The sequence below is a fragment of the Epinephelus fuscoguttatus genome, linkage group LG10, assembly GCF_011397635.1.
Source record: "Epinephelus fuscoguttatus linkage group LG10, E.fuscoguttatus.final_Chr_v1".
Lineage (NCBI taxonomy): Eukaryota > Metazoa > Chordata > Actinopteri > Perciformes > Serranidae > Epinephelus > Epinephelus fuscoguttatus.
Window position 1 is genome coordinate 38373544 of NC_064761.1, and position 25999 is coordinate 38399542.

At 41.2% G+C, this 25999-nt stretch overlaps 1 protein-coding gene across 2 annotated transcripts in view; it reads left to right on the forward strand.

Annotated features, from left to right (window-relative positions):
* Positions 1-298: 298 nt before the first annotated feature.
* Positions 299-25999, forward strand: part of LOC125895696 (gamma-aminobutyric acid receptor subunit gamma-3) — a 111311-nt gene continuing 85610 nt past the window's right edge. For both annotated transcript variants that reach the window (XM_049587757.1, XM_049587756.1), the window contains exons 1-2: positions 299-682; positions 885-1030. In XM_049587757.1, the coding sequence (XP_049443714.1) occupies positions 630-682; positions 885-1030 (199 nt within the window). In that variant the 5' untranslated portion in view covers positions 299-629. The remainder of the gene's footprint in view (positions 683-884; positions 1031-25999) is intronic.

The window sequence follows — 25999 nt, forward strand, 5'->3', positions numbered from 1 at the left end:
TTCTTGTATCAAAATGCTCTAAAATGATCACTTAAGTCGTTAAGTTTCTTTACATTTTTTCTGGGAGGCTCCTTCATGGATGCCCTGGAGGGCTGGGTGACTGAAAATGGCCCCCTAATGTGAACCAGATGATTACGGCCCTGCTTTGTCTACTAGTGAACATTTTTTTTGGCACACATCATAAATAATTAGGAAGGAAGACAGTGGAGAAAAAGCTCAACAAGAAGTATTTTTATGCTGGTTTAACAGTTCTTATGGAAAGTGCAAAGTAGTCCCTAAGAAAGTGGAGTGACACAGACTTACCCACAGAGGAGTTTGTGATGAATTAGGGGCTTTCAGAGGAGCCATTCAGAGAGTGCGCACCTGCGTGAGACCAGCAGCAGTGTCCGCAATCTGCAACCGTCCAAGTGAGAAGCTGCTCCTTCGCGTGAAAACGCCCGCGAGGAAGGATTTTTTTTTTAATATAAGAACGCCTCATGTGAACAATGACTGAAACGTCTGCTGGATTACTAACTATGAGGAGCTTTTCCCTCGCTTCATCCTCCGAGCAGCTGTGACCATCGCGTCCAGACACCGACACGCGCCGTCTCCGTGCACACACCAAGACTTGTTGTCCTCCTGCGAGAAACATGTCCTCCAAATTACTGGTTTATGTCTTACTTGTGTCTGTCCTTCACACCTGGTAAGTGACGCGCGTTTGTTTCCAGCAGATGTGTTTATAACATCAACTCACCTGATGTTTGTTTCCTGCAGAAAACTTTAGCTCTAAGTTCATGTGAAGGACTGTGAATAATCATGTCTCCATGCAGTCTGCACAGATTACTACATGGCATCATCGACTGTCTCCAACCACCTTCTTCTTCTTCTTTACTTTACCTCCACAGCTCTCTAACAATCGAGTACGAGGAGGAATACGAGGATGTCACTGTGAACCAAATGCTGGCTCCTAAATCACAGGAAACCGACGCCACGGAAATACTCAACAATTTACTGAAAGAATATGATAAGAAGCTGCGGCCGGATATCGGAGGTAACTCACTCTGTTGTGTGTCAGCCACTGTAGTTGCAGACTGTAAATCCATCACAGTCACAGATGACAATCAGCTGTTTAATTGGCAGCCTATTGATAAATGCAGCCTGTGTAACCATGCACTGACCTGCAGGTTCAGCTGGTGTTATAATCAGATACATGTGCAGGTGTGTGTGTGTCAGTCTCAAGAGTCACTTGTCATTCCATTAGAACAGATATATCACCATTAACTTGGGTGACACCTTATAACAATGCCACATATGCAACATTAATGTGTCACAGATCATGATTCATGCATGCAGAATCATGCATTGTATGAGTCACCTTATAATGCTTGCAGATGTCTCACAGCAGGAATCATATATTGTACTATAAGTATGGTTATTATACTTGACAAGGTCAGGCATCACAGCTGCTTTTAACTGCTTTACCTGCTCTGCAAGTGAGGTTATGAGGTGACATCAATGTGCTTTCTGTAATGTGCTAGAGACGCTGTAACACTTGTGTGACAGCTCATTGTCTGCTTTGAGTAAAGACGGAGTGTTTGGATTTCTATAACGTGCACGGTCCTTTGCCGGGTCCAGTCAGTGTTATTTATGAAGCCCAGTATCACAAATCTCAGTTTGCCTCGGGGAGCTTTACAATCTGTATAGCATGTGACACCCTCTGACCAGAGCCACAGAGGAGGGATCCCTCAGCCTGGACAGGCAGACGTGTAATAGATGTTGAGTGGACAGAATAGACCAACATACTTAATTATGATACAGACAATCCATGTGACAGAATGATACATAGATTGTGAACATGTATGAAAAAGATGGATCCAGGTGTCTGCAGACAGCCACAGTGTACGTGATCTCCTCTCCTCACTTCGATGCATATGTCATGGGAAGCAGTATCAGTCAAAATCAGTCGTTTTTGTTAATGATAAATATGCGCATGTGTATTTCCATACAAGAAAATTAGTAAGACCAGCCTATAGGTATGTTTCATAAAGGCACAAACGTCATATTGATCAGGCTGGCTATTGATATACACAGTTCCACAGGTCATTGAAATCCTTCAAAGTCTTTGAATCTGAGGAGGAAAAGAAATCAAGGGCTGGAATGTTTTTGAAAGTAGACAAAAATAGACACAGGTCAGGGGTCTGCAACCATATAAAAGATTTACCTGGACTTATAATGAAGATAACACAGCCTAAATAGTTGAACTTAGCCCATCAACATTACTTACATTAATGTGTGTTTGGCTGCTGTGCAGTGGGTTATTTAGGATCATTTGGTACTTCAACTTTGCAGCGTTGGCGGTGAAAGTAAATTAATCTGTCCACACGCTATTAAATTTTGTAATTTGTCTCTAAGACTTTTACTTCTTTTCAGAAAAACTGGAATTCATAGCTAGTTAGGGAGACTCATGACGAGCCACTGTTACTGAGGTTTAGCAAAATTTAGAGTTAAAGGCTCCAGGCTGCAGACGTATGTTTTACTTAACAAAATGTTTTGGGTTTTTTTTTCAATATAAAGGCGATGCATTGTTACCAATGGAGACAACAATTCTAAATGACAATTAAAATGTAAATAATTAAATAACTCTTACTAATTTGCATGTATTTGTTTTCAAAGCCACATGGAAGCACTGGAGAGGGGCTAAAGAGCCACAGGTGGCTCCGGAGGTGCAGGTTCCTCCCCCTGACTTAGGGTCATTGAAAGTGCTTGGACCAATATATTTTGTACAAGAATATAAATTCTCTCTCTGTTGCTTAGCTTGGTGTAGTGGCATAGTATGTTGCTTGGCTGTGTTGTGTTAGACAAAGCAAGAGGTCTGCCATCACTGTAACACAGCAGCACAGTATAGACGTGTTCACACACTGAAGCCTCTTAACTCTCCTTTCATTGTCTGTAAGCTTCTGTAAATCCTGCTAGTTCTCATTATAAAAGTTCTCAGTGTTGTAACGGTAATTAACCTTGATCCATGTCTCAAACTGTGCAGTGTTGGGTCCTTGAATTTGAGGTAATTGGACCTGGAAGGTCCTTAGAAAGCATTCAGCCATTCATTCTGTAAGATGGTCATTTTTAACTCATATATGGGAAGTTGAGGTTCTGATTCAAAAACTTTATTTATAGGCAATCGATGCCATGTGTACAGCATAGGCCAACATACTTAAATTACAAAGCAGACATATGATAAAATGATGAGGTGAAAAAGATGGATGCAGGAGGATGTCAAGCAGCTTCCAGGTGTCGCCAAACAGCCACAGTCTGAGCCACATGACCTCCTCTCCACTGTAGATGCATGTCACTGGAGCTAGCATCAGTAGTTTTTGTTAACTATAAATACATGCCATTTTTATAATTTTGCACATTTTTGTAAAAGAATAGTGTTTGTCTTTTTTAAACACATTCTAAAAATCAAAAGACTAAATTCAATTCCACTGTTTTATCGACCAGCCTATAAACATGTTTAATACGTGCAAAAATATCGTCAGTTCATCAAGCTGGCTAATATTATACTGGGGAATTATGGTCCTTCAAAGCTTTTAAATTCGAGGTGAAAAACATCAAGGCCAGACAGACAGAAATTGACACAGGTCTTTGAAAATGCTTGAGTTTATGTATGTTGTGCAAGAACAGAAATTGACATAGAAATGTTAAATGGACTGCTCTTGTATGGAGCCTCTCTAGTGTTCTACTACACTACATGTCACATTCACCCATTCACACACTGGTGGCCGAAGCGACCATACACGGTGTCACCTGCTGCTCTGTGGCCACCGATGGAGCAGCCATTGGGAGCAATTTGGGGTTCAGCATCTTGCACAGGGATGCTTTGACATGCAGGCTGAAGGAGTCTGGTATTGAACCACCAATCTTCCGACTGGTGGACAACCAGCTCTGCCTTTTCTGAGCCACAGCCGCCCCCATGAGTCACCACATAGGTCTGCCATCACTGTAACACAGCAGCACGGTATAGAGGTGTTCACACACTGAAGCCTCTCTAGTCTCACTTTTTAATTGTTGTCTGTAAGCTTCTGTAAATCCTGCTAGTTCTCAGTGTTCAATTAACCTTAATCTGTGTCTCAAGCTATGCTGGGTTGTGTCTTTGAATTTGAGGCAAATGGGCCTTAAAGAATCCTTAAAAAGTCCTTGAAAATGATGTTTAATTAATAAGGTTTGGGACCCCTGATTACAGTAGGAGTGTATCTCACTCTGAAACATGGTGCTAAGAATGTGAAGATGTGTTAAAAAGATAGAAAGCCTGTATCGTCGTTGTCCTGAATACAGCAAAAATAAGATGTGTGCCGCCATCTTACTCGCCATAGTGATGTGATGTTGTCAACACTTCCACCACTACAGTAATGTTAGCTAAAGGGATGCACAATATTGGATTTTTTGCTGATATCTGATATGTCGATATGTAACAACTCATTTGACTTATAACCAATACTGATATCAATATGTCCACTTTTTCCCCACCTACTTTTAGTGATCATCAAGTCTCTTCTGTAGTGGATTAACATCATATTATGCATGCATACTCTTATTGTGACGACCCACCAGCAGATGGAGACGTGGAATACTTTTTAATGTATGTAATATTCATTCATTGTGCAAAATAAGAAAAAGCATGTTTGCCGATTTTGATAGTTCATATTAAAGCAGATATCGGCCGATACCAATGATGTGCTGATATTATCGAGCATCCCTAGTTACCTAGCTAAGTCATGGCTAACACTCTCATATAAAGGCCCATTTATGCTCAACGTTAAATACGGATCTGGATACGGACGGAGCCTTCTGTCCGTGCTCCGCGTTCATTTTGTCCGTATTTCTGCGCGTTTCCATAAAGCTTACGGATACGGGCCACAACGGAGCAGTACCACCGGAAACCGTGGGGGCAGTGTTGCTGTCACTACCCAATATGTAGCTCTAGTGAGACACGAAGAAGAAATAACAATGGTGGAACTTTTTCGCCTGAAATGCTGAAAATAAAATAAAAGAGGGAGACAGGTTTTTCCTTTTTCATCTTATTTTGTTATATTTCTCCCTCTCCCCTCTCTGGGAGCGTCCGACCTCTTGCCGCCCGCTCCTGTCTCAAACACGGAGGCCTCCATCGCCCCGCACATACTCCCGAGGCTCGGGTCTCCCTCTCCGCGGAGCCCCCCCGCCCTCCCAGCTCTGCTCCGCTCCCAGGGCCGACCCTCATGCCCTCCGACTGTGGTCCCTCTGTTTTTGTCTTTTATGCAAGAAGTACACTATCAATATCTCCTCCACAGTCGCCATGTTTGTTTTTGAGTTTGTTGTTGTCATAAACTTTTGACTCTGGCCTGCCTCCTGGTGGATATATTGGTTAACATCCATGCCAACGTAAAGGACGCATGGAAGTATGTGGGCTGTGACGCTAACATTGTTTGAAATGGACGTATACATTTTCGTACGTACAGTAAAGGGAGCATAAATGGGCCTTAGCAGTAATCACCTTCATGCTTACATGTGTTAAACTTTAAATTTTCTAGCTGTGTAAAATTATATACCTGGAAAAATTTTAACCATTTGTCCCATAAAGGATCATTTATGATGATGTAAATAAAAAAAATCAGTAAGGAGAATTGCTAAACATGTTTTTGAGGAATACCTTGAGTATTAAAACAATATATGTAAAATGCAGTGTTTCCCATACATTCATTTATCTGTGGCGGTGCGCCACGAATAAATTATCTCCGCCACATATAGATTTTTATGCTTTTGGCGCTATCTGTTCGACCTCGCTCATAAACACATTATAATGGGACTCAGTGTCTGTGAATGTAGCTTGTCGTTACAATTCCGGTGCAATAGGTGGCGGTATGCATCGTAAAGACGCACTTAACGCGCCTGGTCCACCAGAAGAAGAAGAAGCAGACGTAGTAGCAGAACGGATCCAAAGACCTCTCGGTACAAATATGTGAGCAAACAAGTCCAAAAGTGGCTTGAACAACTCTAACTCATCATGTTTTATTAGCCTGTGTCTGTATTAACATAGGTGGAAGCTCAACATGTGCAGAGACATTAACTCACGCTGTTAGTAGTGTTAACTGCAGCGCGAGTCCCGTAGCAGCTCGCCCCCGTTAATCAATTACAGCAGCTCCACCGGCAACGGGAGCGGCGCAACAACCCCCGTCTGTCGCGCGACAACTCTATTTTACGCGGCTCTTCTATTTTTGTCGCGCTATGCTCCCCTACGCGACCCTCCAGCAGATAAAAACTACATGAAATAGTGTGCTAAACGAGCACAATGTGTTTTTAAATGAATAAACCATTATCAGAGGTGATATGTGATGATTTTTTTTCATGCATTTATCCATGTTTATCCGTGACATTGTGTAAATGTCCGTGGCGGACATTTGAAAGCGAGTAGATGACAAACAGTACAGTAAACTTGTAGATAACTCAAATATATGTATTAACTTAGGTGGAAAATGCTTTAACATTTCATGCAGCCTACATGCAGCCTCTCGGCTTGGCAAACAGTAAACAACCCTGCTAGCGTCTCTAAGTGTCGCTTCCGTACGCAGTCAGTGGAGCCCAAATGAATACGCCGCGACGCTACGCTGACGTTTGCAGCCGGTGGAGCCCGGCCGTAAGGTTCTGCTCGTTAGTAATTAACTCTGACGTTGGATGTTCACTCCTTCACACAGATGAGTACTGAAAAATATTTTTAGTACCCCCCACCCCCACCCTGGACCACACCACCACAAATAGATTCCTGTCCTGTGGGAAACACTGAAATGTCATATGTAGGTAAAGCATTTGTGTAAGGTTGTGATTAGTTTTCTATCTGTGGCTGTTTGTGGTGAAATTCATTCAGTTTTTCGTCTGTTTGTTACGTGCTGACCTACAGCAGCAGAGGTCAAGACGTAACTCATCTGCATATCCTCATGAATATAAATTACATTTAGAGGTTGAGACTTTGAGTGCAGGAGAGAGATATGAGGAGTTTTATAATTCATAGACCCTCATGCATTTCCTCATGTCACATACAGTACGAGCAGCTCTGAGAATATATTGTTTGTTGGTCATGTTGAGGCAGTGTCCACACTCAGCTCTGCTTCTGCCTGTCGTGTCGGGGAGAATTAGTATGATGGTCATTTCCTGCCGTATGGTTTACAAGTTGTAATGAGTGCGTAATAGACGTCATATGAGATATTTCTGTGACTGTGTTTGTCGTGAGAGCAAAATGTAGGTTTTATTTTGGGCCATGCTTCTGACCAGCACACTGATAAGGCACAAATTGGTTGCAGACCACAGTTAGAACAGCTCAGAGTGGAGCTGTTTTGTTTTTTGGACTCTCATCCGCCTGACAAACTGAATTATAACATATTAGAGATATCAACATCCTGGTCTATCGCAGAGTCTGGAAAAGGTGCTCTGCTTCAGACACGGTTCAGCTTCAACTTGTGACCATGGTTCTTCTTTGCTGATGGAGTTTGTCTGTCTGTGGCCTCTGTTGTCATGACTTTCATCATGTCTTTACAGAAACTCTGTAGCGTCTGTCAGTGGTGAAGTGAACCAGTTAACTCACCTCTTATCTTAATAAGACTGCTGCTGGTGCACTTGTGTTTGTAAAGAGGTCAGCAAGGTAGACTTAATGATACATGATTGTATCTTTAAAGCTGCAGTAATCACCATTTTTTCCCGCTTTCTGTGCACAGTGTATCTTGTCTTTAAAGGGGCGCATGGCAGCTTCATTATATTTCGCATTGAGTTCCAGAAACCAACCAGTACTCCAATACCATGTCAAGTTTGCTGTGTCAGTCAGTTAGTGGTAGTGATAGTCATCATTTAGGGCCATTAGTCGACTAGTCGCCTGCATGTTTATGATATTAATTTAATTATTAAATGATATATTTTGGGTGGGGCAACACAATGGTTTGAGATGATCCCACACTTTGGATTTCCTGCCCAACATGTTATAAACTAGCCTGTGGAATAACCGCAGGTACCAGCCCAGGAAATGATGGGCCATACAAATGCCGTGTCTTTAACCGCCTGGAAAACATGAGGTTGCCTATTTACCTGAAATCCTGAGTGCAGAGCTGATCTCCTTCCAGGCACTTGTTTATAAGTGTGTAGGTCTATCATCAGGTTTGATTTAGTGATTTGATTAAACACAATTTAATCAGAAATGTGCACCTTGTGAGCAGAAAGTCATTTGAGCTAGACTTTGATTTAAGGCCCCTGTACAGTAAAATCTAATCCAAATTGCCACCTTGCTGTTTCTAGGGCTTCACCAGACTCAAATTTACGTCAGTTGAATCAGATTCGGCCGCTTAATATGAATATTCAATGATTTGTTTGTTTTTTTGGATTAAATAAGCTAACTGCCCTAACGACAGATCGGAAATGTAAAGTGTTTCCCTCTGTTTCCAGTTGCTAAGCTAAGCTAAGCTAACCGTTGGCTCTGGCTACATGACAGTTTCCGTGATTATGTAAAGCATACCATACCATGACTTAGTCATACCAAAAATTAGAAAACAAAAACATTGGTCCACAGGGGGAGCCACAGCGATCGGTCACATTTTAGCCATTTTTAAGCATTTTTCTGTTGTTATAGCGCCACCTAGTTGCCAATTAGAGTTAAATTTCTCCAGTCACCTTGAGGCGTCCTGTTCTACATATCTACCAAGTTTAGTAAAAATCCATATGGCGGTTAGGCCTACATAAGAAATTAACTCTCTAGCGCCCCCATTTTGTTTGATGGGGTCAATAATGGAGGGGTCCCCTCAGATTATGTGTGGTCATATGCCTACAAAGTTGCGAGGTGATGGGTGAAACCCTTGAGATGTTATACACCTTTATGTGATGAGCCACGCCCTCCGCAATATTCATTGCCTTATAGAAGCTCAGTTTTAGGAAGTTTTCCAACTTTTGCCAAGAGGGAACTTTAGATATTGGTCCCTAGATTATGTTCACCCAGTTTCATGCAGATCGGTCAAACTTCCTAGGAAGAGATCCATTTGAAGTGTTTTTCAAAAATTCAAAATGGCGCAAAATCTATATAAGTGGAAGTTATGGGTTCTTGAGGCAAATGTGTTCCTCATGAGGAGAGGCATCTCTGTGCAAAGTTTCATGTCTCTACGACATACGGGGCATGAGATATGCCCATTCAAAGTTTGCAATTTCAGTTGGTTGCTATAGCGCCCCCCTTTGGCCAATTGATGTAATATTGCTTCATTCACATCCTCCCATGACCCTCTACCACTGTGCCAAATTTCACATGGATTGACCAAGTCAGTGAGGAGAAAAACATGGAACAGACACACACACAGGGTTTTCGTCATTATATAGTAAGATAATAATAAAGTAACACAAAAATACATAGGACTAAGTACAGCGCATTATCCTCAAATTAGTTTACATCCTTTATCTAAGCACTACATTTTCAAGGCATCTTCAATGTCACCATTTTTTACAAATTCTAAAAACCTTTCCCAAATATCAATGAACTTGGAAGCTCTAATTCTCACTATGGAGGTTTTTCAAGAGCCAAACTTGCTGTTAAATCCTTCAACCAACAGCCAAGAGAGGGGCAACGCACATTTTCCAGCAGAGTGCAATTGAACGCCTCGCCTGTAGCAAACATAATTCAACCATCGTTTTCTCTTTCCCAAGCAGGATAAAACTTTCTGGGAACAGAACTAACAAGCAGAGCCTAGGACTTAAAGGTAATGGGGATGAGGTCATCCGAGACACAAATTGCAGCACTGACCGCCAAAATTTTTTGATCTCAACAAGCTCCCAAAAGCAGTGATACATGGTCCCTTGATGTGTGTTGCACTAATAGCATTGGCCAGGAATTTTCAGATCAAATTTTTTCAGTTTCACCGGTGCGATGTACTGATTGATGATTTGAGTTTGAGCCTTTGCACGTATTGGATCTCATTCACGAACCGGGTATTTTAAGCCAAAACATCAACTTTTCCCAACCATAACCAAGTGACTTTTGTGACTCAAGTTTCACCATATCCGCTTCATAATAACATACAAATATGACATATTCATGGTTTGCAGAAAAGTAAAATGCCAGTATTTATTTTGGCGATTAGGTGGACATATCTAGCACACAGACATAAGAGTGGTCCTGATCGTCTCATCTAACTTTTGGGAAGATATCTGACTATTCCCTTTAGGTTATTATCATTTCCGTTTATATTATGCTTTTTTGGTGCATATTAAAGTGACAAACAAATCTGCAATCAATAAAATAATCACACGTGAATGGAGATACAGAGAACATGGGTCCATCTGTGTCCCTGAGGATCCAGGGCTCAGGTTGTTAATTAGTTTAGCAAATGTGCATGCCTCAAAAATTATTATTGGTGCCATCATGTTGGCAACAAGTTGAAACAATTGTCATAGTAATATGGATCATGTCAGTAACACATGAAGTGTTTATAACTGGAGCTGGACAGGAGAGCAGGTACAACCGTCAGCATCCTGTAGTGTTCAGCATCTGTGTTGAGTCTTAGGGCGGGTGTTGCATGTTTGCTACTTCTGTTACTATGGACACAAAGCCAGATAAGCTCTGTTGTTTTGGCCTCACAGAGAGAGGACGGAGGAGAACAAATATAAGTGGTGCACAGGATGTCACCGAGGGGCCGATGTGGATGCCCTCGCACATTGATCGGAGGAAAAGACCTTTTGATGGTGTCCTGAGAGAGTTGATCCCTCTCTCACATCCTAAGTGCCACTTTCTCTGTGTCACTTTCTCCATGTGTCACTTTGACTCCAATAAATAACCCTAACCTCTCACTCTCCTCTCTTATGACACCCATCTGTTTTTTTTCTACCTCCTCTCACCCTGTGGCCACTTCCATATGCTTTTGTTTGCTCTCACTCAACGCCCTAACCCCCTCTGTCTCTTGCAGCACATACAAACATGAATCAGTGTAATCAGTTAAAGATTTTTCCAACAGCATCCAGTGACATATGGACAATGTACCGCCCAAGCATTTGTGCTGATAAATGTTATTGATGGATTCCTCGCATGATGAAAGAAAAAGGAGGCCTCTTTGACCTAAAATAACAGCTGTGTTGCAGAGTCACATGATGCTCAGCTGCACATTGACTTTTAAATAAACCATTCATGTCATGCAAATTTGCTTTTTCATCTCTTGGACTTTATTCCTCATGATGTTAGCCATGTGTTTGCCATTGAAAAGGAGTGGGTGCATCATTAAATGACAGAGGACAAAAGTGAATTCTAAAACCGACCGAGTCGCCCCCCAAAGAAGAGAATAATATATTAGAGAGAATAAATTCTTTGTAATTTCTGCGAAGCTTTGTAGTGTCGAAACAGTATTAACTGTATGGGTCATGTCGTGTTTGGACAAAAAAAATCTCACCTAAGTTTATTTAGTTGCTGTTCTGGAGCTTTCAGTCATATTACATGATCTTCATCAGCAGGTGATGTTTGGAAGTGTAGATGTTTTTTTCATAACAGCTGTTCATTTACACATCCAGTACTAGATAGGGAACAACATTAACAGTTATTTGGAGTTGTGTTTTTTGGCAACCTGATGAATGGGAGAATCATATTCACTCTTTTTTAGCCAGCAAGTTTTCACTTCCAACTTACTAAATTCCGATTCTTAAGGTTCATTTGTACTCCCTTAAAGTACAAAAATAGATATGTCCATTTCAAACGTTGTGTCACCGTCCTCATACTTCCTTTATGATGGCATAGATACAACCAATAAATGACACTAGAGAGCAGAGTCAAAAGTTTCACACAACAACAACAAACAAGGTGACAGTGGAGGAGGTCATGATATTGTAGCTTTAAAAGGAGGCAGCGCTGTAGATTGCGGTGGTCATGTGGCCGGACAGTTTGGTCCATTCCACCGTTATTTAAATTTCTTCATTGTCTCCTGCTGTCATATCTTGCTTGAACTAGGCTACACCACCTGCACAGTCTTCGGTGGTCCTGCTCAGGTTCGTCCATATCTGTAAGCTTTCAGGAAACATGCACCAATAGGGACAATATGAAGACAGAGTGAAGACAGAAGCCTCCGCCCATCTCCATATCTAATGTTCAGCATAAATGAGCCCATAGTCGGTGGCCCTACACGTCACACTATGATGCTCTAGCTTCCCTCCCAGTGTCAGTTTTGGATGCTCAGGGAAGGTGTGTCAATTCGTTCCTTACATGCATCGTGTCTTTTCAGAATAAACTTGGTTTAAGAGGAAATGTACAGTTTCCTCTTAAAAGCATTCAGTCTCTTTTGATAATAAACTTCCAACTTGGGTTTACTTTTATTTTTAAGAATTACTTCCATAAGTTAAGGCAACAAACTTAGGTTTTCTTAGGTTCAGGAAAAAAAACATCTTGGTCTGACTTTAAATAAGTGCCTTTGTTACTAATGTAACATCAAGTGACATATGTCACTAGTGTAGTATGCTAGCAGAGCATACTAAGCTATGTTGTCATTAGAATAACTTGGTTGACTCTTGGTTACACACAGGAAATGAACAGTGGGCTCCCAGTGAAAGTCAGGAGTTTGTTTGACCTATCCACCTCCCCTCCCACTTACCCTATGTGGACTTTCTAGCTCTTTATACTCAGCAGTTGCTTGACCACCAAAAAATGATGCCACCCTGGGTGTCTTAAGCCCTTTTTAAATAGGAATTGTGCAAATTTGCAGGAAAGCACAATCAGTCTTATCAGCATTGGCAGTATAAAAACAAAATCGGGGAGTGCAGCAAAATGCCGCCTACCTACTTTTGTTTATACAGAATGTACCTTTTTCGGGGCAATGGGGGGCGTGAGCAAGTAACAAAACATGTAGCTCAGCGTGTGACGTAACCAGCGACGTGGGAGGGAGAAGGAGGGTGCCAATTCCTTGTCTCCCCAGTTGCTCATCTTTACAGTGTCCATCAGGTTTGCGTTTCCCTCTTGCTACTAGCTGCTCGCTAATTCCTGCTATCAGCTGTTTCCTGTTTATCCACCACCAGTGGCTCACATGTGCGTTGCGGAAGGCCGCCTTGGTCTGTTTAAACTAAAAGGGTTCCGCCAATACGTCTACCCTACGAGGTGGAAAATTGGGCATCTTGGATCAACTCGCCAATCTGGCTCTGTGTGTCTAAACACTCGCAGCTTGCCAGCAAAACGGCCCAACATTCGCGGAAAATCTGGCAGTGTAAAAGGGGCTTTATAAAGGATGCCCCGGTGACTCAGCACCTGAGGCTGAGGGCCACCGCCCAAGTGTCTGTATTTAACAGAAGTGAGATTGGGTTGTTTTAACTCTGTTTTTGGTCTCCACCAACTCTTTAGGGAAATATCTGACTCTTTAGCTGCTAAATGGTCTACAACACATCCTCATACCTAAACAACAGACTAGGTCCTTGGCTAGTGACTTCCAAAATGACATATATGACTATTGGAGAGTACCGGCGACAGGTGCATGTACTTATAGAACTGGAGTTACATCCAGTAACTACTGTTTAGCGGGTTGCAGTTTTAAACAAGTGGTTGACATCATAAAACGGTTGCAGTTTGTTTAGGTTTAGACACCTGAACTACTTGGTTAAGTTAAGGTAGAGCTCATGGTTTGAGGTTGAATATGGTAAATTAATGTTACGTAAGTGACATATGTTACGCAAGTTAACTTACATACACAAAAATAATTCAATGTTGACTTGGTTTCATGCAGCACATGAACACCAGTCTCCTGGGTTAAAGTCCTGTGTTTGTTTGTCCAACCACCCCAACCCCATCTCCGGTCATTATTACTACAGCCACTAGAGGTCACTACCTAATAATAACATAAATATGGCCTGTAATAAGCTGCACAAACAATGTTTATGGTTGTTTTTGGAAGGATGACAGTCTGGCTAAATGCTCCACTATGTTCACCAACTAGCTAACTTTGTTTGTTGGTTGCTGCTGAGTATGTAGTATACAGCGAGTTTTTTAAATTACTGAAACAGCTTCCTGATGTTAATGTGAGTGGTGAGTGAGTCAAAAAAATGAAACTTACGAGCCGTAAAACCAAAACAATGAGCTAATAGATGCTATAAAGCTACATACAGAGGAGAGGAACTGAGTTGGGTTTGTCACTAAGTAAGTTTCCCAGCTGTAAGGAGGAGTTGGTAACATAATGTATGCACAAAAGTGTGGAAATGCCTGAAAGTTTTTGAGTTGACATTATAATGAATCATTTTTAAATTCCAGCACACTGTATAAGCTGGATATAGATATCAATCATAGAACCAGCATCATGTGTTTATAGTTGCACATGTCTTAGAAATGACTTTGTTCAGCAGAAATTAGGAGTGATGGATGTCGTAATCCAGTAAAACAGTGAAAGTCATGACTAGAGAAGGAATTCCACATTTGATGGATGTTGTGCACGATGCACTGTTCAGCTGTCAGCCACAGGATGAAGCGAGTATCTGAGTAATAAACACGGTGACCTTTTCACAAAGCTACTTTAGGGACGACCAGATCCTCTCTTTTTCCCGCAGCTTCTTTCCCCTCACGCACACGCACACACGCACACACACGCACACACACACACACACACACACACACACACACACACACACACACACACACACACACACACACACATATTGCCTCAATATTGCCTCAGTATGTGACTCTTGTTGTGTATCACAGATCTGTATTCCTCCCTGGTTGCCCAGCCAAAGCTGACTAAATTAATTTGTATGGATAATTTCAAAGAAGCAATGATAAATAGGATGTTGGCAATTAGCCTTTTTATTTTTAATTCCCCAGACCACAAACCACAGTTAAGTAAATTATAAAGTCATTTGTTGTGACGCCGGCCCTTTGATGGCAGATGGTGCATTAAAGTCATTTGACCTCTGGAGCATTAATGAATGTGACTTTTTAAAAGTTGTAATGGTTAAACAACAACAAGAGGCATTTCCCCCACAGGGTTGGAGTGTAAAGGGATACTTGTGCTGGTGAGGTAGAGAGACATTTGTGTCGTGTCCGCCTGTCGTGGTATTTAAAGTTTAACATTTTACAAGTTGCAGGATATTAACGAAAGAGACTTTTAATTGGACTTATTTTCACCTACAGTAGTGTCATAAGATAGTCACATCACTTCCCGCCTCGATTACTGCAACTCCCTCCTCTCTGGTCTCACCCACAAATCCCTGCACAAACTTCAACTGGTCCAGAATTCAGCTGCCCGTGTCATCACCAGAACCCCCACCATCCACCACATAACTCCGGTCCTACAGCAGCTCCACTGGCTCCAGGTCAAGTCCCGCATTGACTTCAAAATCCTTCTGCTTGCATTCAAGGCCATCCATAATCTTGCCCCCCCATATCTTTCCAGTCTTCTCCACATTGCCACTCCCTCTCGCACCCTCCGATCATCCTCCTCCATTCTGTTGACTGTCCCCTCCGCCCGTCTCACCACCATGGGGAGCAGAGCTTTCACCCGCTCTGCTCCCCGGTTCTGGAACTCATTTCCACCCGAAATAAGGAACATCAGTACACTATCACAATTCAAGTCCCGACTCAAAACACACCTGTTTAAGATCGCCTTTTCCCTTCACTAACCCCATTTCCTGTCCACATCTAACTGTTTTTACTCGTGTGTACTTTTTGTAATTTTATTTTGTAATTTTATTTTAAATTATTTTAATTGATTTTATTGTGTACTGTGCATTGTCTTTTATCCATTGTAAGGTGTCCTTGAGTGACAGAAAGGCACCTAAGAAATAAAATGTATTATTATTATTATTATTATTATTATTATATCTTAAAGCAGGACTATGTAGCTTTTGAAAAGAGATATTACACAGTCTTCCTGTTAGAAATGAAATGTTCAGTTCACTGTGGTGTGACCAGAAGCTAATGGTTGCTATTGCTAGCTAATGTTAGAAAGCCTTAAACATATGCTGTGTAGCTGACATGACTGAATCAGATCACTGATGCAATGAATCTTATTTACTGTTTCTACTGTTATGCTCGGTCAGGGATACTCAACTTGCTTTGCCCAGGGGCCACTTTTACAAAACGACAGGGGCCAGTAATTTAACAAACATTAATAATATTTAGCAGCGTATATAATGAATGAATTGCCTGTTTTAAAACTTTCAATGGTTGCTGTACTCACTCATCTTTTCCAAGAGGCAAATCCAGTTGCAGGTGTATGCAGGATTTAAGGACACTGGGGGTAAAGCCCAGACATCGTTGGGGGTCCAGGGTACCCTTCTCTGGCACTTAATTGACGAACAAGCTCTACTTTGGTCCTTTCTAAATGCAATCTGGCACCTTATTTACAATTAAGGTATAAAAAATTGCCAGTCAGTGTTCACCGGGAATTAAGGAATGATTGGTGGGCCACCTGGCACTCTACTGGGCCCGCAGACCATTAATTGAGTATCTGTGCAACGCTTTAGCATTTACCATTATCCTGTAATTCCAGTCCCATCCAGGCAGGTAACATTATGTCATGTTTTATCTTATTATGGCATTTTTTATGTACGGCATGTGCTGTCTTTCGGTTGACCCCTTTCTTCTCCGAAATCCAAAATGTCTCCACACTGCTGATTTATTCTCAAGTAAATAATATTATCCTCATTGTCTTTCTCTTGGCTGTTTACCATCTGCCTGCCGATGTGTGACACAGACTTTCAAAATAAAAGCGGATCCTTAAGATGATGATATAGAACAATGTTTTTAATTTGGAATGAGATTGGGCTGAAATTCCTGAATGGCGTGTCAACATTTTCAAAACTTTGCTGTAATGCAGTTTGTGGAGAGTCATTAATGGGGGACAAGCACACGCCATGTCAAATTTAAATTAGCAGTGTGTTCTTATACACGAGCTCTTCATGAATGCTATTTGCAACACCACTGGATTGACATTTAATTATGACAGAAACACAGTTTGTGTTGGTACTGAACTTCAGGCGGTGTTCAGCATTTGGAGGTGTGCAGCCTGTCACCTGCAACTCTTCATCTAACTGCTCACTGTGGCTGCTCCTGACTGTTACCTTACTCTCTTACAAAATGATAATGATAATAAATTGTGTTGTTTTGTAGATGTGTATTTGATTGACATTCTTGGTCACAATTAATGTTGGTAAAATGCATAATTGCCTAGAACTGGTTTGTGTTCTCACGGCAGCATTAACAAGCGGACCAGATCAAATGCCTTGTGTGAGAAAGCTGCTCTTGATTGGTCAGAATTTCCATGTGGGTAAAATCCAGGAAGTAAAGCAAACGTTGAAGAAGAGTACACTTGCAAGATAAATGTGACACTTTCTAATGTCACAATGGAGGGACAACTACGCAGGTTGATTTTAGCGCTGCTCATTGTGGACTATATTGCTGTCATTGTTCATTTTAGTCAAACCATACAGTTTGAAAACGAGGCGCGGCTCCAACTAGAAAACAATGTTTTGATGCATTGGATGTGCTGAATGTGCATATTAAGGCAGTACAGGAGGAGGTGCACATTAATAATCCTCCAGGACTGTAACATGCTCATGTTTAACCCAAACAATGTGTCATGTGACCGCAGTTGGTTCAGATCCTGGTCGGAGCGTGTTGTCACCACAAACAAACTGCACCAGAGTTTGTTTGTAACCGGACTGAGACCACCTCTTCAAGAAGGTCTCAATCCGGTAGTTTTGGTGCACACCTGAGTGTGATTGCTGTGTTCACACCTGCCCAAACAAACCACACTGAGGGGGAAAATGAACGTGAGTTTGATTGAACCGAACCAAACAGGGCAGGTGTGAAAGCACCCTAAGTTGCATGCTGCATTGCTTCCTGTAAATCTCTTGTACATAGGTAGACAACTTAAATCCAGCATGGGAATGGCGGACTCCAACACTATATTACAGATAAAAACTACCTTACACAGAGAATGAAAAATACATTGAATGAATAACCCTGAAAACCATAAATAGAAACAAAATTGATTTAATGAAAACCTTAAGGTTTATAACTTCATGAAGTTAAGTTATCTGAATGCAGCTTTAGTTCAATGAGTGCATATGGAGCTCTCTGATGGACTGAGATAAAATCCCCTGATAATTAACAGCTGTGTTTTTTCCTTTCTATTGTGCCTAATGTCAAGACACAGGCAGGTAAAAGCTGACACCATCACAGGAATATAATAGGCTTTCAAAGGGAAAAAAGGAATGTGTTTTTCGCAACACCACCTTTCACACAGAAAGAAATGACTGAGGCTTTTGTTTAGACCTGCACCTAGTTACAAAATTTGGTTACAAAAGATGCTGTCAGGATCTGTCAGACTCGGCTCAGCAGATGACAGTGGTAGACTGATGTGGTGCACACATGGTACATTTAATTCTCAGTAATTAATCAGAGCTAAGTGTTCCAATGTCAGAGGAAAAAACAGAAAACCTCCTGAGGTTTGTCAGTCACAATCAGATCAGGTGTGTGAGGAATAACTCATGCACAAGTTTGATATTTAACGGTTCGATGTGTATCTTACAGCTCTCTGGTTGACTTATGGTTGAAATGTTTACCATGGCAGACACAACATCCACAGTTGTTCTCCAGCAGGGGACACATAGCCCTGTATCCAAACAGTCTCCACTTCTGCATTTATCGTCCACTCAGTGGAGTTATATTCTGACATTTTCAGAACAAAATAAAACAGGCTGCAGTGAGAGTCTCTCTCCATGGGATATTTAAAAATAGCGGGTTTGTGCATTTAGTCCTTCTCAGGCAAGCTCAGGGGTTGCTGCTGCTGGGTTGATGCCCCTCTACAGCCCTGTCCAGCTCTCCTCGTGTAACAGCCTGTCTTCTGGTATCTCCTCCACGCTCTTGAGATTGTGCTGGGAGACATAGCAAACCTTCTTGTGACCACACGTATGGATGTGCCATCCTGGAGGAGCTGGACTACCTGTGCAACCTGATTGGGCTGCAGGTACCGCCTCGTGCTACCAGTAGTGACAAGGACACTAGCAGAAGACCAAACTAGAGATCAATCAGTCAGGAAGGATAAGGAGAGAGCAACTTGCTGTGGACACCACATGTAAAGCCATTCTCTTTTTGGGGGTTGTCTTGCTTTTGCCTCTCCATTGCACCTGTTGTCACTTTGATTTGCACCAAAGCAGCTGAAACTGATTCACAATCACTTGTGCTTCCTAAATGGACACATTGATATCCCTGAATTTTAACTGACTTGGTGTTAGACTGTGGCCATTAAGTGTTTCCTTCAGTTTTTTGAGCAGTGTATGTCATGCATTGTGGTTAGAAGGGTATTAAAGGGGAAATGTGTATAGTAACTGTTGCTCAGCTGTTCTGTGCTGTCACCCTAAATATGTCGTGTTCTTAAAAGTATTTTAATAGGCTGCCACACACTTTCATTGTAGAAAAAGAAAGAAGTTTACAAATTGTTCGTTAACGGCTTAGCCCCCTGAATATGCAGCATCCTTTCCACAGTTTGTAAAATAAATGGACCTGGTGGGAGATACAGATGCAAAGTGCTAAATCCATAAAGGTCCGAATGCCAATTCAGACTCTCAGATTTACGTCTGGTCTTAGTTGCAGCCACAGAGCAGTACATTCATTACAGAGCCCTCCTTAAACTAGCTTTGGTGTCTAGCTACTTACAGGGTGACAGATGATCGGCCGTGGTACAGTTAGCCTGAGGGAGGTGATCTGTTCTGCTTTCTGAATATTTTAGTGCCCTTGGCATTTCTTCTCGTAATGAGCCTGGACAGTGAGAGAAGAAGTTGAAGCCTTCGTGCCATAAGTCATTATGCTGCAGCTCCGAGTACGCAGACGCCAACCATGAATAGGCTGCGACTTTCCCACATGTAGTTATGTCATCGGGAGTTCCTGCTAGTTTATGTGATTAATGAGAAGACAAAAATGTGCAGCAGTGGAGACCAGTTACTCCAGTGACGGAGGGGCAAGAAACAAGTCCTAGTTTGAGAAAGTACACAGTGAAAAAACAAGACTTTGCTCATGAAGGTTATTCAAGAGAAATATGTGAAGTAATATAAAGTAAGTAAAACAATTTTGACATAAGATAATAATACTGACAATGTAACTCAAAATACCAGTTTAGTTTGACTAACAATGAGCGTGCTTATTTTTACTTTTAACTTTTGACAATAATGAGCTTCCATATTTTAGGGCAATTTAATCTGTGTTAGCGAAGTCTTTCTTAGGCATCTTTTCATATGTTTAAAAATATTATGATGATATAATCATATGTCATATTACTGCTTCTTGGCTTGAACTCAGCCAAGCCAAAGTTTGTCACTCAGTGAGTGATGAAGACACACCATTGCTCGGTGGAGTTGGAGTTTTCACATTTGCTGTTGCTCTTGCAAAAGAAAAGAAAACAGTCCGCAATCAATGATATGGAATATGAAAGGTGGATGAAGTTATTATTCATCTCCTTTTCGCTGTCGTTAAGTGTTTGATAACGTTTTATACTGGCAGCTGGTTTTCTATAAATACTATTGCAAACAGCAGTTGGCCTTTGTGAGCTCCATGACCCCGCACATGTGTGCCTGAACGCTGTCCTGTCCAGCCACTGCAACAGTAGTATAGGTCTGTTTGCCCCTTAGACTGGATATATAAAAATATTGGACGTAGCTGGAGCTGTGGAGGAGTGAGGGGTGGATCTGACTGAGAAGCCAAGGGCACTATCAGCAGACAGTCTGTCACTCAAAATGTCCCAACCTGAATTATGCTTAACTTTAAATTCACTCCCAATGCAGTTTTCAGGAAAATCAACTATAGAGTCCAAAACCATTCTTTTGTATTCACACTATTTTGTTTTGAGGCTGTAAACATGTTTATTTCCACTGTAAAGTTGGACATATTTACATGGGGTTCAGTGGGGATTGACTAGCGTCTGGAGCCAGCCTCAAGTAGCCATTGGAGGAACTGCACTTACGTGTTGGCGTCATTTCTTAGCCCCATAGGTTGCCGCTTGGTTTACCCCAGTGAGAATTTTAGTTTTGTTTGTAATTTTTTTATTTCTAACGAATTCAAAATCAGAATTTTCAGAGTAAATCGGTTGAGAGACTTTACTTTTTATAAAGAAAAAATGGTGGAAGCTTTTAAGGTGCAAAATGTTTGATAGGGTTGAGCAGAATACTCGGATGGAACAAGTATACAGTACAGATAATATAATTTCTATGAGTATTAGTATCATACGAGTAAATGTGTCATTATCTGCACTCATGATAAAGGAAAATCCTCATTTGGGTAGCTGTGTCTAATCTATTACTCTTGCAATAAGCTCTGAGGCTGTTCTGTAAATACTTTTTTCATAGGTAATAAATATCGCAACTTCTGATTAATCCATATAAATTTCAAGCTTCAAATAACAACTTCTGATAAGGCCCAACCCAGTTTTGATTTAAACTCCACCCACTTCTGGCATAAACTCCGGCTATTCCGAGTACATATAGAGATACAGATAGTTTAGTTGGTTATGTCCACTCCTGTACTAAGCTCTACAACAGTTGTTTAATTGTATGTTGGTCTATTGGCAAAACCCCATTTAAAAAAAAAGAGGAAAAATTCAACAAGGTGCGTGAGAGAGACATGGATCAAGGGGATGGGGTGGCTGGTGCAGTTGGTGCAACACCCCTGCATATGACATGTGACTTTAGTACACTTAAAGTACGAATATTACACAAAAAAAATGTGAATGAATATTTATTATTTAGAAATTCACATTATAGACACAACTGACTCTCCCTATCTAATCACACACTTTAGCACACTGATCATTCACAGTTCAGCCACATACTCGGTTTCAACTTGATCTTGTTTTAGTCGTCCAAATTAATGAATCAGAACAAACTGTATTTTCACAGTTTACTGCATTTAAACTCAATTTGGTTATTTTATGTGTGGTTTTATTTATACACCATATGAATAGTTGTTTAGCAGTATTAAGCATTCAAAGAGGAAAGTTAATCTTCTTTATCCCGGCACTGACCAGCCATCACTAATATGCAGTGCCGGAAACACCTACTCTCTGTACCTGTTTTTTGTGATTGGTGATGAGGAATTATTGAAAATCAAAGATGGATTATCTTCCTGCCTGAGGAACCATTTAGGAGAGGATGTGGTGGGAAGATCCAAACCCACTCAGGATAATACGCAGGCCAAAAGAATTGATCAGTTTGATGACTCACATAAGTGGAAGTCTAATCAAGTCATTAAATATTTCAGTCCTTTGTAAACACAGAGAGTTACCCTTGGCAAAGACAGACATGATACATCTTTTTCTTTTTTCAAACAGTTCACATGAAGTGTGTTTCCATCCAACTCTTTTATGGGCATTTTCAATTTCCACATATAAACCTGAGTACAAACACCAAAAAAATTTTTTTTAAAAAAAATCTCAAAATATTACAAACAAATGCACCTCTGGGGAAAGCGTAAAAGTTAGAATTTCAATAAAAGCACACAGGGCTGTTATCAGAACTCTCTTTAGAGCACAGAGCTGTAATATTAGTTCAAAACTTTCAGTTTCCATTGCCCAGTGTTGCTCTCCGATATATATCACTGTTTTCCTTCATTCATGGTTTGACTGGCGCTCTTTTGATTATGTCTTCTTGTTACACCCTCTTCTTCTGCTGATTAAATTTTGGTGTTCAGAGGTTATAGGTCAAGGTCACTGTGACCTCGTCAGTCTCATTCTTATGAACGTGATATCTCAAGAATACCTTGAGGGTATTTTCTTTTATCAAATTTGGCACAATTGTCAACTTGGACTCGGCATTGAACTGATTAAATTTTGGTGTTCAGAGGATAAGGGTCAAGGTCGCTGTGACCTCGTCGGTCTCATTCTTATGAACGTGATATGTCAAGAAGACCTTGAGGGTATTTTCATTCATTCATTCATCTTCTAACCGCTTCATCCTCTTGAGGGTCGCGGGGGGGCTGGAGCCTATCCCAGCTACATCGGGCGAGAGGCAGGGTACACCCTGGACAGGTCGCCAGACTATCGCAGGGCTGACACACAGAGACAAACAACCATTCACGCTCACATTCACACCTACGGACAATTTAGAGTCACCAATTAACCTAGTCCCCAATCTGCATGTCTTTGGACTGTGGGAGGAAGCCGGAGTGCCCGGAGAGAACCCACGCTGACACGGGGAGAACATGCAAACTCCGCACAGAAGGGCTCCCACGCCCGGGATCGAACCGGCAACCCTCTTGCTGTGAGGCGAGAGTGCTAACCACCACACCACCGTGCCGCCCCCTTGAGGGTATTTTCTTTTATCAAATTTGTCACAAATGTCAACTTGGACTCAGCATTGAACTGATTCAGTTTTGGTGTTCAGAGGTTATAGGTCAAGGTCACTGTGACCTCGTTGGTCTCATTCTCATGAACGTGATATGTCAAAAACAACTTGATAGTATTTTTTATTCAATTTGGCACAAACATCTACTTGGACTCAACAATGAACTGATTAGATTTTGCTGGTCAAAGATCAAGGTCACTGTGACCTTGCACCTGTCTCATTCTCATGACCACGATATCTCAGGAAGGCTTGAGGGAGTTTTCTCTCATTTGGTACAAACGTCCACTTCTCAAGAATGAACTCGCCAGAATTTGGCGATCAAACATCAAGGTCACTGTGAACTCACAAAAAATGTTTTTGGCCATAATTCAAGAATTCACACAATAATTGTGACAAATGCCAAAAAATGATGACATTTTATATCCAAAAGGTCAAAGGTCAACTTCACTGTGACATCATAACGTTAAAACATTTTTTGGGCCATTTATCAACTCAGGAATGTCAGAGAAATTTGGTCAAATACTAAATTAGAGACACTATTCTTGAAACTGTGCTGATTGTACAGACCAGTGGTTTTCAAATGGTGTGCTGCAACACACTGGTGTGCTGTGATGCAAATCCAGGTGTGCTGTGGGATTTGGTGATAACCACACATTATTATTGCAATATTCTACCAGGCCTATACAAAAAGTTATGAATGAATTTTAATTGACTGTATCAGTATATTTTTTAAGCACCCATTTGCTAATAAAGAGGCAAACTCTGCCCTTAAGACATTTGATTTAATTTGATTTTAAAAAAAACTGTGTCACCATTTGCGTGAGGAAATTATAAATGTGTGACACATCACATTATCTTACATTAATTTTTCCATTTAAATGGATGTGTTACTGGTGCTTTGATGTAATAATCATTTTGTTAATAAATATTTCATGGGTAATGGTTGGTTGTCAATTTTGTTTGATATTAGTAATTAAAAACAAACATTTATGTCATGAGAAAAGTGATAACACACGTTTTAGAAGCTGTTGTGCATAGATATAAATAGAGGCATGCCTTGAGATTTTGGCTTGCCAACATGGCAAATGTGAAAACCACTGGTATAGACCGTCTGTGCTGTTGGGTTTAGGATATGTGTGAAGCATCTTCGTTTTCACAGACATGGATGTAAACTGTAACTGTGACATGAGTGGCGGTATATCATAGAGGCGGTAATTCTAGTCTGAAAATGTGTTTAAAATTTGAACCACTTTTGAAACTGTAGACAGCGCTTTGAAAAGTTGACAAAGGTCTTACAGAATTCAAACTTTTTGACGCATCAGCTATAGATATTGAAAACTTTCTGGTTTCTTTCTATGTCTGCTGTGGTTAGGACTGCAACAATTAGTCGACTAATCGATGACTAATCAACAATTAAAATAATTGGTGACTATTTTAGTAGTCGACTAATTGGTTTGAGTCATTGTTCATAGAATAGTACTATAAAAGTACCCCAACATACCCTTCCTGCAGCTTCTTACTTTCAAATATTAGTAGCTTTACACACTTTCCCACGACGGTGAATGAAAACCCTTTGGCATAAGTACGAAATAAAACATTAGATGACATAATTTTGGGGGTTGGGAGAGACAGACCGAAATTTGACGACAATGAAAATAATCGTTAGTTGCAGCCCTAGCTCTGATCTGTGTTTCTATCTTTTTATTTTTTGGTTCAGTTTCTTTTATTCTCGGAACCCATTGGCTGTATTTTTTCGTCTGACTTCCAGCAGACGGCGATACAGCCTCTGGGGGCAGACCCCCGATTTTTTGGCATTCCGGTTTGATTCGGGCGGAGGAGGTGAACTTCCGTTTCCGACTTCCGTTTATATCTAAGTAAATATGCTGAACCATTGTGATGGATTCAGAGTTTGCAGTGACGCCAATTATGTTCCACCTCGTTAGTTCACCGCACGGACCGTTTAACCTGGCAACAACTGCAGCCGGCTCAAACGTGATTGGTCAATATCACATGGACTACAAACAGCCTACAACCGGAAACCAGGGCTCTTCCGCTCTTCTTCCGGAGGCAAGATCTCCGGGGTTTGTCTACAGACTGTACATTCACTGAATGTAGAGTCTGTATATAGAGACTAAGTTTCTTTGAACAGGGATGACATGCTCACGTGGCCTGACAAGGACATTTCCAATTTTACATGAACATAAAAAGGCAAATATCCAGCCATGGTCACATGTTCATGTTTGCCGTAAATATCACTGTCAGTGTGTCAAACAGAGAGACGGGGCTGCAGTTTGCCCCCGCTCTTCACCAGCAGCTAATATACATCCATTCATCAGCTGGGCTCCAGTGCAAACCAGGAGAGAGATTAGCTAATGTCTCTGTGGACCTGTTCATCATCCTCTGCCCACCCTAATGACAAATAAATCTCACAAGAGGTTATGGCTTACCTCTCCTTTTCACTGGATGATTTTATAAATGTCTCCCAAGCACTCATTCGGCATAACAGAGCAGATTATACCGTCCCCAGAGAGACTTCATTCTCTGTTATTCTCTTGTCTTTCTGTTGTACTTAAAACTGCCCATCTCCACACAATATACTCCCACTGTATTAGTATCTGAGGAGACAACAACCTGAACAGCACAGTATATTTATCAGGTGACCATCCCGAATGTTTCACTG